This window comes from Apis cerana, linkage group LG12, assembly GCF_029169275.1.
Source record: "Apis cerana isolate GH-2021 linkage group LG12, AcerK_1.0, whole genome shotgun sequence".
NCBI lineage: Eukaryota > Metazoa > Arthropoda > Insecta > Hymenoptera > Apidae > Apis > Apis cerana.
In genome coordinates, this window is record NC_083863.1 from 3,840,253 (window position 1) to 3,856,691 (window position 16,439).

The following is a 16,439-nucleotide window of genomic DNA, read 5'->3' on the forward strand; positions in this document are numbered from 1 at the left end:
TATAAATTTATAAATATTTTAATCTTATAATGCTAGAATAATTTAACACTTTCTAAATATTACATTAATTTTATTTTAAATTTTCTAAATTAATAAATTTACATTTCAAACATGTATTTGTATGCTTTCATAAAAATAGGTAAGTATAATAAAATTATTTTGAATATATATAATAATATATAATAATAATAATAATAATAATAATATATACATTACATGTTATTATCATATTTTACATGATTTATCATATTTTATATCATTTTTATATAATTATTTATGGATGTTAATAAATTTAAAAGATGAAAAATGCAAAAAATTTAAATGAATAAATTGTACGTATTTGTATTATAAATAAAATATAATGAGAGAAAAAAGTATTCATATATTCTTTAAAATGGAATAATTTTTTTTAAAATTAGAATAAATGATTTGAATTTTTTTAATTATTATTGGTTAGAATTTTGAAGAAAAAAATAAAAATCATAATTTTCAATTTTTTTATCTGAGTAATGTAATATAAATGTAATGAAATTTTAAAACATATCTTTTGTTAAAAATCATATACAAGATTTCATCGAAATTAAAATATAGATCGAAAAATATAAAAATTTTAAATTTCAACATTTTTTATCGTTTTCGATTTTGGTAAAACTTTGTGAATATAATTGATAAATGAATTCTTAAATTTAATCTAATTTCTTACATTTACAAAAAACATTTTTTAAATTTTTATTATAGAATCAAATAAAAATCATGATTTTTTTTTCTTCAAAATCAATATCAATTTTTAAAAAAATATCAATATTTTTTTTACATATTATATAAATAAATTATTCGAATATTTAAAAAAATTCAAGTTATTTACTCCAATTTTAAAAAAGTCATTTCGTTTTAAAGGTATATGAATATTTTTTTCTTTCACTATATATGTTACATATATAAATAATAAAATAATATAACAAAAAAAATCCTTATAATTTCTATTTAACATTTTAATTTATTTTAATTTTTCTAATAAAATTTTAGCACCTGGATTTTGTTTTGATTTTAAAATATTTATCATTGGTTTTAATTTAGAAAGTATAACATTTCCAACAGACATTGTTTCATTTTCTAGTAATAATATTAATAAAAAACATCCCCTATTGCATTCTATCCATTTTTCTACAATATTTGTTTTTAAATAATTAATTAATATTTCTCCAAATGTACATTCAGTTTTTTTTTGTAATTCTTTATCATTTTGTATAAGTTTTTTTAACATCATATGTAAACCTGCATGTTCAATTGGTTTATATTCTTCATCTCCTTCTTTGATTTTTGATTTTGAGTCTGAAATAAATATAGCAATAGCTTCAAAGGCTCTTTTTAATTTTTCTCCAATACCTATTTTCAATATTGCTAATGTTACCATTGCAATAGAACTATTAGATATCCAAATTGAGGTATTTGTGGTTACAGATTCTAGAAGTAAATCAGAAATTGAATATAAAAGTTCTTTTTCTCTTATATTAGCTGGTTTTTTACTTATTGCATTATTATCTCCTTGCTCCAAATATTTTACTATACTGGGAGCAAAATAATGGGAATTTCTTCTAGCTATTAAATACAAAATTACATGCTTTCCGTAATCATTTAATGCTATATCTATTAAATCATTTTGTATTTCTGAGAATATAATTTTCTTGATTAAAACAGTATCATCTACTGAATCAAATAATGCTAATAGTATTAAATATCCATGTTCAGACATCGAAATAGTTTTTATATTCCCTTTTAAAGCTTTCATAATAATTTTTCTATCTTTGTTTGTACCATGCCATATACACATTGCAGCAACTTTTGAACCAAATTTTGTTTGAGACAATTCAACTATTGAATTTTTTAACATAGTAATTATTTCTGTTCTATCTTCAATGGGACAATCATTTAAGAATTCTAAAAGAACACAATGCAATAAAGTAGAATTTAAAATTTTCTTATTTAATATTTTCATTAAATTTCCTTTTACTGCAGATAATGTTGCTGTTTTCATATCTTCTGCAATTTTATATGTATCAGATAATGTTTTAATTTTTTTATCTTTAGCTTGTTTATACATATCACCATAAAATTCCTGTTTAAAATATATTTTTTCTATTTCCGTTGCCCATGTTGAATAAATAACTTCTAATAATGATGAAGATACAGAATGACACATAAATCTTATTACATTACCATAAAAAACAGAAATAATTTCATGTCTAATCTGCTGAGATCCATGTTTTAACATTATTTTAATACAGTTTTTTGCATATTTTGATTTAATCATAGACAAAATTGATGGTTTTAATTCTTGAAAAATAGCTTGTCGAATTTTTCCATCACAATATTTAAGTATCCATTGAATAATTCGAGACATATCATGTGTAAGTATTATTCTATTATAATTATTTTTTAACATATTATGTGTTTTTAAGATTAGCTTTTTACGTTCTAATTTTGAACAATCAGATCTACGAAACTTTTCACTAAATTGCTTTGCTGTAATTGTTATATTATAAATATCATTAAAACGTTTTGCTTTATATTTTTCTTTAAGTTCTTTTTTTTGTTTCTTAAATTCCATCCAATTAGGTTTTTCTATAGAGTTTTTTATTATTTCAAACTTATCATTTATATTTCTATTGTGGTTTTCTTTGTCATTTTTTGTCAAAGTTTTTTTGTATTTTTCTTCTGTTTTTTTAATTTTAAGTTCATTACTTTTAATCTTTTTTATATTACTATTTATATTATCATCATTATTTTCTCTTTTATTTTTTTGTAATTTTGATTCGCTGTTAATTTTTAATTTTCGTGTTGTCATTTTGTAAATTTCTAAAAATGAAAAATATAAAAAAAATATAAAAATTAAGAAATTAACAAATGATTTTTAATTTATTTTTATTAATGATAAATTATTTTTGCAATTTTAAACAAAATTTTAAAATTTATAATAATTAATTAATAATACGTGTAATTAATAAATTAAATTAAAAAATAAATTAATTAGCGGAACAAAATTAAAAATTTGATATAGATTAGATTAAGATTTCTTATAAGATTTGTTATATCTTCTAAGATATAACAATATAACCTATAAAAAAGAAAAAAATAGAGTTTATATCAAAACTTATAATTAATTTTAATAATTATTTCATGTCAAAAATTTGTTTAAAATTGTAAAAAAATATATATTATATTAAATTAACTTTACTCAAACTTTATTATTTAAATTGGCTCCAACACGTGTACACACAATTATTTACATAAACCTAAAACTATATAATTATATATTATTTATAGTCGAATATTGAATTCGGATGTAAACAAAATCACATAATCGAAATATAAGAAATGTAAAGTCAAATTCACAATTCTAACGCAGTTTTCCTAAGATATAATCTAAAAAATTAAAACTATTTTATTGCATATTAATTGCTTGACTTAGCTTAGTTTGAAGTAAAATTTTTAATTTTTTAAAATGTTTTTATGGATTTTAACATACAAAATCGTAAAAACAACAATCTTAATTATCAAAATTTAAAATTTTTATTTACAAATTATTTACATTTAAATTTAATTTATATTACATTAAAATTTTTCATTTTATAAAGATTTTTTCAAGCTATGAAATCGTGTTTGATTTTTATCTAATCCGATAAAAAGAAATAATAAGAGACATCCTAAATCATCTTTTAGATAAAGAATTTAAATTATTATTTAAACTCAATTCAAATTAAATCATGTGTTAAGTTATCATAAGATGAATTAAAATTTGACTTAAATTAAAAGATTTCAATCTAATTTAAATATGATTGTAAAACAATAAAATGTTAGAAGACAGTATCGATAGTGATTTGCAAATTTGTTCATGCACATGATAATATATTTATGATATGACATATATGTGATAATATATTTTTCATCAGATAAATAATGATATATAAAAATATATATAATATATAATATATAAAAATATATATAAATATATAAATATTTATTATAACATTAATTTTATTACATGAAAAATATTACATTCAGAAATTTAATTATTTTTTTTAAATTATATTGTCCAAAGAATACAAAAGTGTTTTAAAATGAAATTTATGATTAAAACTTATTAATATTTAAAACATATTAATATATAAAATATATCTAAATATATATCCAAAATTCAATTTAATTTGATTATAAAAAATTTATTGTTTATTATTATGATTATGCTTGACTATTTACACTTAATTCATTTAATTTGATTTTTTATTTTTATTAGAAAGCTAGAAATAATAGAAATAATGATAAATAAATAAATAATAAATAATAAATAACATTCTAGAATTTATATAGAGAAAAATATATAAAAATATATAAAAAAATATTCAAAAATATTAATATTTCAAACTAATCGATATATATATAATATTTAATATATATATGTAATATTGTATTAATATAATTAATTTTTTAATAAAAATCATAAAAATATTATTGTTGATATCGATTGTTTAATATTTTTAGGTTGCAAATTTTTTGAAAATGACTTCAATCAAGAATATCATAAAGATTTAAAAAATCAAAATATTCTTTGTTTTCGATCCATTGGTCATTTTTGCGCGGGAAAATAATCTTGTAAGTAAATGCAAGATTGTTAGAAATATATATTATATATATACATATAAAATATATAGAATAGTTTGTTGTCGTCATTTTTCATTAGCAAATTTTCATGTAGCGATTACAATAATATGTAACTGTATAAATATTAGCCTAAGAATTTAATTACATATAAAGTTAATTATATAAATAAAGTTTTATTATATACCAAATATATATGTATATATATATATAATTATATAGGCAAATACAGATATAATAAAATTATAAATTAACTTTTCAATAAGAAGTTATAGATGATTATCCAATCAACATGTTTGAATTTCTACAACCTGTCGTTTGATTTTGTCGCTTTGACTTGAATCATACTCTTGTTTTTACGACCTTCAAAGTTTGTCTTTGTAAAATAGAGGTCATATTTAAACAAAAGATATTCTTAAGTTTTATTAATATATTATATAGTGAATTGCATTAAATTATTTTTATTAAGAAATACATTGTAATTTGTTTTATATTTTATTAATTTATTACATATTATTTCATTGTTTTTGAATAAGAATTTAATATATATTTTAGTCTTGAAAAATACGCGTTTGCAGAGTAGTCAGGTATGAAAATTGAAAAAAATAGTATTTTCAAAAAAAGTAATAATGTTTTTTAAAATGTTATAAATTTTTATACTGCATGTTCTAATTATATGAAGTAAAATATTAATTGTGATTTTATTTGTCTTTATTAACCCGTTATATACTATATTTATATATAAATATAACATTTAAATTTTAATAGTTATTTGTAATTGTGTATTTGTATATAATTTTTATAATTTTGTATAAAAGCTATATTATTTTTATATTATTATATCTATTGTAACTTTGATAACTTTATATCTTTTTTATAAAAATATTGTTTAATATTTTTAAAAAATGTAAGCAATAATAATAATAAATACTTTTAAATATTATTTTAAAATATTACTTTACATGTAAGATACTTTATTTTTTAATCATTTAGATGTTATTATTATAATATTTATATACATATATATATAAGTAAAATTTTATATATATTAAAAAATTATTTTATTTAATCAAATTAATTCAAAAATACATTATATGATATAATATATGATGTAATATAAAAAATAAAATAATTTTTTAAGTTTTTTTTAATTTATTTTATCTTATTTTAATATAATATATAAAACAATAAACATGATAATAAGATTATATTATTCTTGTTTCTTCTTAAAAAATTGATTATATTAAAAATAATTAATAATATTTTTTTGTATTTAATCTTTTCCTTATTTATTTGTAGGTAATACAACATAAAGTAGTATTTGCTTAAGTAAAAGCAATATATAGCTATAATAACATAGTACTAATTGAAAAAATCATTGCCTTTAATAATAATTTCAGCTATATGATTTATTTTGAGAATGGGTTCCATACTTACAATAAGCTATTTCTTTTCTGATGCAACAAGGAGATTGATAAGGAAACTTAGGACTATTTTCCAATGCCTTTACAAATGTCATTATTTAAAGTGCCTTTATTATTATGTAAGTTTAGATGTAATGATGATAATGTATCTTCATAACCTTTTGTATTTATATTATTATATTATTAATAAATGTAATTAGAGTTAATAATATATCATTTTAATGTCTTTATATAACATTTAGATAATATAACTATATAAACAGTTATAATATAACTATACATTCTAATCAAAGGAGGTATTTTATTACATATCAAATGATTATATTCAAGCTAATATTTCAATATTAAAATAATACTGAACTATTGGAAACAATAACACTTCTATTAAATTTATAAAAATTTATAATAGTAGTAGTAGATAGATAAAAAAATAGTATAAATATATACATAATATAATTGATGTTATGTAGTATGAAGTCTACTCTATATTTATATTGTTACAAAGAGGTAATCTAAGCATATAGAATGAAAATATCTCTAGGCTTTATGCATGTTCATACAGCATAACTTTGTAATATAATATTATGCTTTTTGCACGCTTGCTAACTGCTTTGTGCTGATAACTTATATTAAGGGACTCGTGAGCTAAGTGTTTATCCATTTACCATATTTGATGTGTAAGTACTACTATCTTGAGAAAAGATTTTTATTCTAAAAGATATTATAGATATATAATTTGTAAATTTTTCATTAATTTATTATTGAATCTATTATATATTTTTATTGAATAATTATTTTTATATCTATATATGTATCTTATTTAATTTTTTAATTTAAAATCAAAAGTGTTTATAATTAAAAAAAGTATAATTATAATTATATAAATTAATTATTAATTAGAAGTAGCAATTGTAAACATTGAAAACAATTGAAAAAAATAATTTTGAAGATTTAGTAATATTGTTTAAAAAAATAAGTGTTTGTGTTTTTTAGGCAGTGGTTAAAAATATGTCAGAACACATGTCATCAACTGATAGTTACGAATTTGAACAAATAAGAGTCTTAACTCTAAATAATGGAGAACATCTTGATGGTATATTATATAGATTAAAGAAAGGTATGTAAATTTTATATTATTTACAATATTGATAAAAGTAAATTTAAATAATTTTTTAAGAATTAAAATGATTTTTAACAGGATGGAGAGTAGAATTTCGTTTAGGCGCTTCTCTTCTTGGGAGAACTGTTGATCTTTTTATAAATTATCCATTAGGAGAAAATAAAAAATTTGAAAGACGTACATATTATCTCTTAGAATGGATTAATGAAACAGCTAATATATGTTTATCTCTAGCTGGTTCATTTCATTATTATCTTATAGATCCTAAGTAAGTATTAAATATAAAAAAATTTCATGTGTTCACAATCTTAAATTAATATTAAATTCTTAGTTCTGAAGATATGAAGCCTATTGCTTCTGGATATCTCCTTGTAGATCCAGAACTTAAAATAGGGAAACATGGAAATGATTTACCATTAGATTGTATTCAATGTCAAACTGTTCTTGCAAAATGTTTAGGATCATTTTCTACCTGGGAAGACAAATTACTAGTTGCTAAAAATTCTGGATATAACATGATTCATTTTACACCAATTCAGGTATATTTGATTTATTAAATAATATTTTTAATTATTACATTCAATTTATATTTTAAAAATATATTTTAAGAATATATTTTAAAATATTTTAATATATTTTAAGAATATATTTTAAAATATATAGTATTTTATTTATAATTTATATTTTAGGAATTGGGATATTCTAAATCTTCTTATAGTCTTAGTGATCAATTAAAATTAAATCCTTCTTTTAATGATGATAATAAATCAATTACATATGATGATATTGAAAAACTAATTAATAAAATGCGCAATGAATGGAATGTAAATATATAATTTTATATATTTTATAATTTGTTTATAAATATTTTTGTAAATTTTTTTGTAAATATTATGTATTTTAGATGTTAAGCATTTGTGATATTGTTTTGAATCATACAGCAAACGAAAGCCCTTTTTTGGTATCTCATCCAGAATGTACATATAATTGTTTGAATAGTCCTCATTTACGTCCTGCATATATTTTGGATGCTGCATTATTTGAATTAACAGTGCAAGTGGCTGCTGGAGAATGGGAATTTAAAGGTATTCCTTTGGTAGTTGAAACTGAAGAACATTTAAATGTAAGATAAATAAATTAAAATTAATATTTAATAATAATTATGATGCATTATATATGCATATTAATTCTTGTCATTTCCAGTCAATTCGTCATGCACTTCACACATATTTTTTGCCGCTTATAAAAATACATGAATTATATATAATAGATATTAATGAAACTATTGCTGAGTTTTTGAATTTAGCACGAAATCAAATGCCTGAAGACATCATTGAATCAGAAACATCAGAAGATATTAAAATAATACAAGATTCAAAATTTCGCAGATTAAAAGCAACTATAAATATGCAACTTGCTTTACAAAAATATAACATATATAGGTTAATAATTAATATTTTAAAAAAAGTATTAATTTTATAAAATTTTGATTTATTTAATCTTCTTTTTTATGTTTTTTAGAACTGATTGTTTTGATGAAGAGACTCGTTTGAAACGTTGTGCTGAAGATTTAAGAAAAAAATTGCAGGAACTTAATAATATAATTATTAATGAAATACAAAATCATTTAAATGCTGCAGTTGAAAATACAATTGCTGGTATAAGATATTTTAGAGTACAAGTTGATGGACCTAAACTTAAAGAAATAAGTGAAAGAAATCCACTAGTTCCTAGGTATATTATTATATCTATAACTATATAGTATATAAACATTTGTTATTTTATTATTATTTTTATATAAATTAAATTAGAAAATGTATTATTATACTATGATTATGAACATGAATATAATTTTCAGATATTTTACTGATTATGGAGCACCTAAAACATTAACTGAAAGAGAAGCAACAATGTACTCAGATGCAGGATGTTATCTTATGGCTCATAATGGATGGGTAATGAATGGTGATCCTTTAAAAAATTTTGCAGATTCTGATTCTAATGTTTATATAAGAAGAGAACTTATTGCTTGGGGTGATAGTGTAAAATTGAGGTACTGCAATTGTTTTTGGAATATTAGTAAGAAATTATAAAATAATTTAATTCATTAATATATTGAATTTTTTATAGATATGGAGATAAACCGGAAGATTGTCCTTTTCTATGGCAGCATATTAGTACATATGTTGAACAAACAGCTAAAATTTTTGATGGTATTCGATTAGACAATTGTCATTCAACTCCTATTCCAGTTGCAGAGGTATATTTAATTTTTTAAAATGCTATATAAATTTATGTTTTTATTAATAAATTTTGAATTTTGAATATTTAATGTACAGTATATGCTTGATGTTGCTCGTCGTATCCGTCCAGATTTATATGTTGTTGCAGAATTATTTACAAATTCAGATCAAAAAGACAATATATTTGTTAATCGTCTTGGTATCACTTCTTTAATCCGAGGTATATATATTTTTATTTTAAGTTATAAAATTATAATTATTTGTTGAATTTGTTAATCGTTTTGTTATTATTTCTTTAATTCAATATATATATTTATTTTAAATTATAAAATATATCATTAATATATAATTAATTGTAAAATATTAATATATAATATAATTATTATTAAAATAAAAAATATTATTAAATATTATTTCTTTTTAAAATAGAAGCTATGTCTGCATGGGATAGCCACGAAGAAGGTCGATTAGTATATCGATATGGAGGTGAACCAGTCGGTGCATTTTTGCAATCACGTAAACGACCTTTAGTACCAAGCATAGCACATGCCCTTTTTTTAGATTTAACTCATGATAATCCTAGCACTGTGGAAAAACGTAGTGTGTTCGATTTACTTCCAAGTGCTGCTCTTGTATCAATGGCAGCATGTGCTAGTGGTAGTAATCGTGGATATGATGAATTAGTTCCTCATCATGTAATTTAATTTTATATGTAATATAATTTTATATGATTATATGATATTAGTTATTTTTATAATTTTATATAAAATAATAATTTTATATAATTACTAATTATTTTATTTAAATTTTATTAAAAAGTAATTATTTATTTTATAAAATTATAATAATATAAAGAAAATTATTAATAATATTAAAAGGAAATACTTATTAATTTTTATTTATTAATTTATTAATTTTTTATTAATTTTTACAGATACATGTTGTAGATGAAACAAGACAATATTCATTTTGGACAGATGATGAATGTTTGATAGATGGTATCAAATTTGTAGGTTTTAAAACTGGAATAATTGCTGCAAAGAAAGCATTAAATGATTTGCATTATATTCTTGGACAGCAGAAATTTTCTCAAGTATATTATTATAATTCATAATGTATATAAAAACTATTAGTTTAATATTTTTAATTATTAAATTGACAGGTATTTGTTGATCAAATGGATAATGACATAGTAGCTGTAACAAGACACTCTCCAACAACTCATGATAGTGTAATTTTAATTGCTTTTACTGCATTTAAACATCCTGATCCTAATGCTAATGATTTGAGAAGACATGTGAAACCATTACGAGTGGAAGGTGTAATGGAAGAAATTATTTTGGAAGCATCCTTATGTCATATAGAAGCAAAGTAAGAAATTAAATCAGTAATATTATTTATACATTTATTTTTACATATTTATATTTTATAGAAATATTTATATTTTAGAAATGATATCTCACCTTTCCATTATTCTGAAAAATATGTACGAGATGAAAGTTATATAAATGGTCTCTCAGAATATATTGTAAATCTTAAAGAACATATACAAATTTGTGATTCAGAAATTTTAGAAAAAGTTGATTCTGGTGATCCTAAAATAACTCAACTTAATTTTGTAAATTTTCAACCAGGTTCTGTTATTGCTATTCGGTAATATTTGATTATAAATTTTTTTTTATAATTATATTATATAATTTATTATTATATTATATATATATTATTATATTATATTTTTATAATATTTATTCCTAAATTTTATATTTCATATATGGATATTAATATATTTTAGTGTATCTCTTCATGCTAACATAAAACCAGCTCTTGCAAAACTTCATAATACTATTTCAATAATCACATCACAAAAAAGTTCAGACATACGCGTTATTGCTTCACGTATGGATTTGATAGATTTAAATAAAGCTTTATATCGATGTGATCAGGAAGAACGCGATGAAACTTCAAACAGATTTGATGTATATAATATTCCAGGTTATGGACCACTTGTTTATGCAGGATTGCAAGGTAAATTAATAATATAAATTATATATATATATATATATGTATGTATGTATGTATATATATATATATATGTATATATATATTTTTCTAGGTATTATTTCTTTATTAGCGGATATTCGTCCTAATAATGATTTAGGTCATCCAATGTGTATTAATCTCAGACAAGGTAATTGGTTAATAGGTAAGTGGTAAAAGAAATATTAAAATCATTCCATTTTATTTTCAAATAACATATGATTAATAAAATATAATTTTATATAAATATATAGATTATACTTGGCAACGGTTAAAAGAAGATGATGGAACAAAAGCACTTGGAGAATGGCTTGAAGAAGCTACTGAACCATTTAAATTAATACCTCGTTATTTAGTTCCTAGTTATTTTGATGTTATAGTTGTAAACGTTTATATGATACTTCTCGAACAATGTTATAATCTAATGTCAAGGTACTTTATATTAAATATTTATTTATTTTTTATATGTTTTATTCATTTATAATTATTATTCATTATTAAATATAAATGAACTAATTTATTTATAATTATTAGCTTTGTGAAAGATGGTTCTACTTTTGTCAAGATCTTATCTTTGGTTTCAATACAAATGGGAGGAGTAATAAAATCAGCTCCATTACCAGATTTGTCACCAAATATAGATTCTCCTAAACCAAAGATTAAACAATATAATGACGAAAGTGAACAAATATGTATGACATTATCTGCTGGTTTACCGCATTTCACAACAGGATATATGAGAAATTGGGGAAGAGATACATTTATTGCTTTAAGAGGACTATTAATATTAACTGGCAGACATACAGAAGCACGATTTATTATTCTTGGTTATGCTGGAACTTTGCGACATGGTCTTATACCAAATTTACTTGATAAAGGAAAGAATGCTAGGTGAAGAATAGATTTTTATATATTTTAATTCATAATTATTATTGCATTTTTCAAATAATTTTATCTTTTTTTTTTAGATATAACTGTCGAGATGCTTTATGGTGGTGGTTGTATACAATTCAATGTTATATACAAGAAGTACCAAATGGTTTAAAAATTTTAACAGATAAAGTTTCAAGACTGTTTCCAACTGATGATTCTCCTCCATTACCTGCGGGACAAGTAGTATGTACAAAATATTCATTATAAATAAATTATGTATATTAATATTATTTATTATAAATTTATCACAATAAATTTTCAGGATCAATCATTACATGATGTTATTCAAGAAGCTCTTTTAGTACATTTTCAAGGACTTTGTTTTAGAGAAAGAAATGCTGGAAAACAGATTGATGAACATATGACAGATCGTGGTTTTAATAATCAAATTGGAGTACATCCAGAAACAGGATTTATATTTGGTGGAAATGATGCAAATTGTGGTACGTGGATGGATAAAATGGGATCTTCTGAAAAAGCTGGTAACAAAGGAAAACCAGCTACTCCAAGGGATGGTTCAGCTGTAGAAATAGTGGGTCTCAGTAAAAGTATTCTTAGTTTTTTAGCTGAATTATATAAACAAAATCTTTTTCCTTATGGTAGTGTGCAAAGAAAAAATCGTGATGGTAAGAAATAAATTTTTTTATATTTATTCATTTTATTTTCATTTTTTTTTTAAGTACATTTAATGTTTATTGTAGGTTCTGTTGTAACATGGAGTTATAAACAATGGGCAGATAAAATCTCATTAAATTTTGAAAAATATTTTTATATTAATGAAATAGCAAGAGAAGGAGAATTAAATTTAGAACTTATTCATCGGCGTGGAATTTTTAAAGATAGTCATGGAGCAACACAAGCATGGGCTGATTATCAATTACGGCCTAATTTTCCAGTTGCAATGGTTGTTGTAAGTATTTAATTTTTATATTAATTAATATTTTTAAATCATATATATATAATTTTTTATATATTATATATTTATATATGTATATAAGTATATACGTATATATATTTATTTATAATTAATTATAAATAATTATAATTATATTATATAATAATTATATAATAATTATAATTATATTATATTATTTTGAAAGGCTCCAGAGTTATTTAATCCAGAACATGCATGGACAGCATTAAAAAAAGTAGAAGAAATTTTATTAGGACCACTTGGAATGAAAACATTAGATCCTGCAGATTGGGCATACAATGGATATTATGATAATTCTAATGATAGTGGAGATACTAAATTAGCTCATGGTTGGAATTATCATCAAGGACCCGTATGTGCTTTCTAATAATATTAATATAAAAAATTCTAAAATAAAAATAATATAATTTCATTTATTAGGAATGGATTTGGCCTATGGGTTATTTTCTTCGAGCTCGATTGTATTTTGCTCCATTAATTGGTGGAAAAGAAGAATTATGCCGTACAATTGAATCAACTGAAACTATTATTTCTCGACATTTTATAGAAGCATCTACAAATCATTGGAGAGGTCTTCCAGAACTTACTAACAAAGATGGGGAATATTGCAAAGATAGTTGTAGATCGCAAGCTTGGAGCGCTGCTTCTATCCTAGAAGTTTGTATATATGCTGATAACATATGGTAAAATATATTTTATTATATAATTCTATTAATAATTGATATTATACTATATTTTTAGGTTCTTTATGATTTACATAAAATCAAACGGGAATTGCGTTCTGAGGAGAATGAAAAAACGAATTGATATAATTTTGCGTGTGTTCACCACCGCCAATTACACTTAGAACATTTACGATTAGAAAAAGAACGTAGTATTAGAAACAAATGTCACGATAACAAATGGCATATATTTAACACAGCTATAGAAACACCGAGCACGGAAACACACGCATTTGATATTTCGCACGTAGATAAAACTAACATGCCACCGTGCAAATTTATAAAGGCTGATATGACACCTACAAGTGATGATGTTTTTTTAATTCAAGGACTTAAAGAAAACGAAAATCAAATAGATGTCAAACATGATTATATATCACCTACTGTTATTAACAATTTAGAAATAATTGAAAGTACATCAAATACTACCGAGTCAATGATAACAGAAAATAAATATCATAAGTCAGAACAATTCATATATGGAAATGAACCTTTAAAATATGAAAGTAAATCTTTAACCAAACTTAAAGATAATATAAATGATCATACTTGTACAATATTAATGACACCAAATACAGGGGACAGTAATGCAATGACAAAATACTCATCAAAAATAGATCACGTTTATGAAGAAGTTAATGCTCTTGAATGTGATATTATAAGTTATTACGAAAAATATAGTCCTACGACAGCAAAAACATTAATAAATACACTTTTTCTCCCTCGATATAAAATTTGTAAACAATGTGCCAATTTACAAGGCAGTCCAGTATATTCTGATCGTTTGATATATGCAAAAAAACCATTATATGCAAAAGAAGTATATTTGCGTCAACAGAATGAAACTTTATATTTCAGATATTCTTCAGAAGATAATAAATACGACAATACATTATTTTTGCAATATGATGATATTCAAGATTGTTTATTAGTTTATAATTATTTAAAAACTAATGCCTCTGGTATATTTTATTTTTACGGCCCATCACGAGATGTATTTGATTTGAAAACAACATTAAAACCAAATATTTTTATTATAAATAATAATACCAGAGGAGTAGTAAATACAGAGTTATATCATCGTTGCGCAAGTAATTTTTATACGAGAATATCAAATAATGGTATTATACCTAAAGTGTTTCATATGAATCATAATAATATTTTAAGCTCTATAAAACATGTTGGATACGATACTGATTTGCAAAACTGGATGAATTACCGTAATGATATTTTACGATTACATAATCTCAAACAAGATGATGTAATCGATTATCGCGCAAATAGATCCAGTTTATTACTATTAGAACCTCTATTATTAATGCCAGAATTAGGAAATTCTAGGTATAGGCACGGAAAAAACCGTATTTCACAATCAGAGCACGTAAAAATAGTAAAAATAATAATTGCCTATACTCTTTCTTTTTTTATTTTAGCAACAATCACTTTTTATATAGTTTATTTTACATAATGAAATATGTGAAAAATATTTTTATTTCACATGATAACTATCAAGTTCAATTAAATATTCATTTATATTAATTAAAATTATAAAAATAAGAATTATATTAAATTTATTCTTTCATTTTTTATACAGAAAATATATTTTAAACTTAATTTTATTTATTTAAAAAACTTGCGAATTTTTATGAAAGAATTTAAATATTAATTCAATTTTTTGAAGTGTAAAGTTTTTTATTAAGTTTGTATCAATCTTACATAATATTTTATTTATATATTTTCCGCATACATAGTATTTCTATATTATAAATTTAATACAATGTAATCATTATTTTCGTAAATTATTATTATATCTATCATAATTGTTCTAATAAGTTATTGAGACATATTATTATTATTAAAAATTTATTGATGTTTACATTACATAAGATTTACGTTGTTTTAAGAAATTATATATGTGCAATTTTATTGAAACCATAACTATAATGAAATATAAAAAAATATTTAATATAAGAAAAAATTTTCAATTTTGAAAAATATATCTATGTATGTCCTTAAAAATTTTAAGAAAATGTATAGGAGTAAGCACTTAAATAAGATTATTCAAATTTGTTATTTCTGATTATTATATTACATATTTATTAGCAGGTACTTATTGCACGTATATTTTAGATATATAACATTTTTAACAATTTTCACATCTGTATGAAATATTTGCAATAAAATTGATATATATATATATCATTTTGCATAATATAAAGTGTTATTTTTTTCCTATATTTTATGCATTATATAGAAATAAAATTATATTATAAATTACAATATAATATTTAATATACAATATATATATTTAGAATGATAAATAAATTATATTAAATTAATTTGAAAAAATAGTTTTTTATTTACAAATTT

General features: G+C 21.1%; 2 protein-coding genes across 5 annotated transcripts; one reads left to right on the forward strand and one right to left on the reverse strand.

Annotated features, from left to right (window-relative positions):
* Positions 1–49: 49 nt before the first annotated feature.
* LOC107995528 (protein penguin) lies at positions 50–6,234 on the reverse strand. Of its 3 annotated transcripts, XM_028665611.2 has the most exons (3): positions 3,236–3,668; positions 1,412–2,856; positions 1,242–1,332 (listed from the first exon to the last, which is right to left on the reverse strand). In XM_028665611.2, exons 2-3 carry the CDS (start codon positions 2,843–2,845, stop codon positions 1,264–1,266), a joined length of 1,503 nt encoding a protein of 500 aa, XP_028521412.1. In that variant the 5' UTR covers positions 2,846–2,856; positions 3,236–3,668; the 3' UTR covers positions 1,242–1,263. The 3 variants fall into 3 exon arrangements, with proteins under 3 accessions (XP_016908591.2, XP_028521411.2, XP_028521412.1); XM_017053102.3 differs by lacking the exon at positions 3,236–3,668 and adding an exon at positions 6,094–6,234 and having other exon boundaries at positions 50–2,856; XM_028665610.2 differs by having other exon boundaries at positions 50–2,856.
* LOC107995527 (glycogen debranching enzyme) lies at positions 5,004–16,287 on the forward strand. Of its 2 annotated transcripts, XM_017053098.3 has the most exons (26): positions 5,004–5,243; positions 6,057–6,199; positions 7,074–7,197; positions 7,279–7,468; positions 7,532–7,739; positions 7,890–8,024; positions 8,105–8,323; positions 8,404–8,642; positions 8,722–8,934; positions 9,059–9,253; positions 9,331–9,460; positions 9,540–9,663; positions 9,873–10,138; positions 10,378–10,536; positions 10,606–10,814; positions 10,893–11,096; positions 11,236–11,468; positions 11,557–11,646; positions 11,735–11,912; positions 12,015–12,371; positions 12,449–12,596; positions 12,676–13,039; positions 13,115–13,323; positions 13,514–13,699; positions 13,768–14,004; positions 14,089–16,287. In XM_017053098.3, the coding sequence occupies exons 2-26, from the start codon at positions 6,077–6,079 to the stop codon at positions 14,152–14,154; spliced, it is 4,806 nt and encodes a 1,601-aa protein (XP_016908587.2). In that variant the 5' UTR covers positions 5,004–5,243; positions 6,057–6,076; the 3' UTR covers positions 14,155–16,287. The 2 variants fall into 2 exon arrangements, with proteins under 2 accessions (XP_016908587.2, XP_061939385.1); XM_062083401.1 differs by lacking the exons at positions 5,004–5,243; positions 6,057–6,199; positions 7,074–7,197 and having other exon boundaries at positions 7,327–7,468; positions 7,576–7,739.
* Positions 16,288–16,439: the final 152 nt, after the last annotated feature.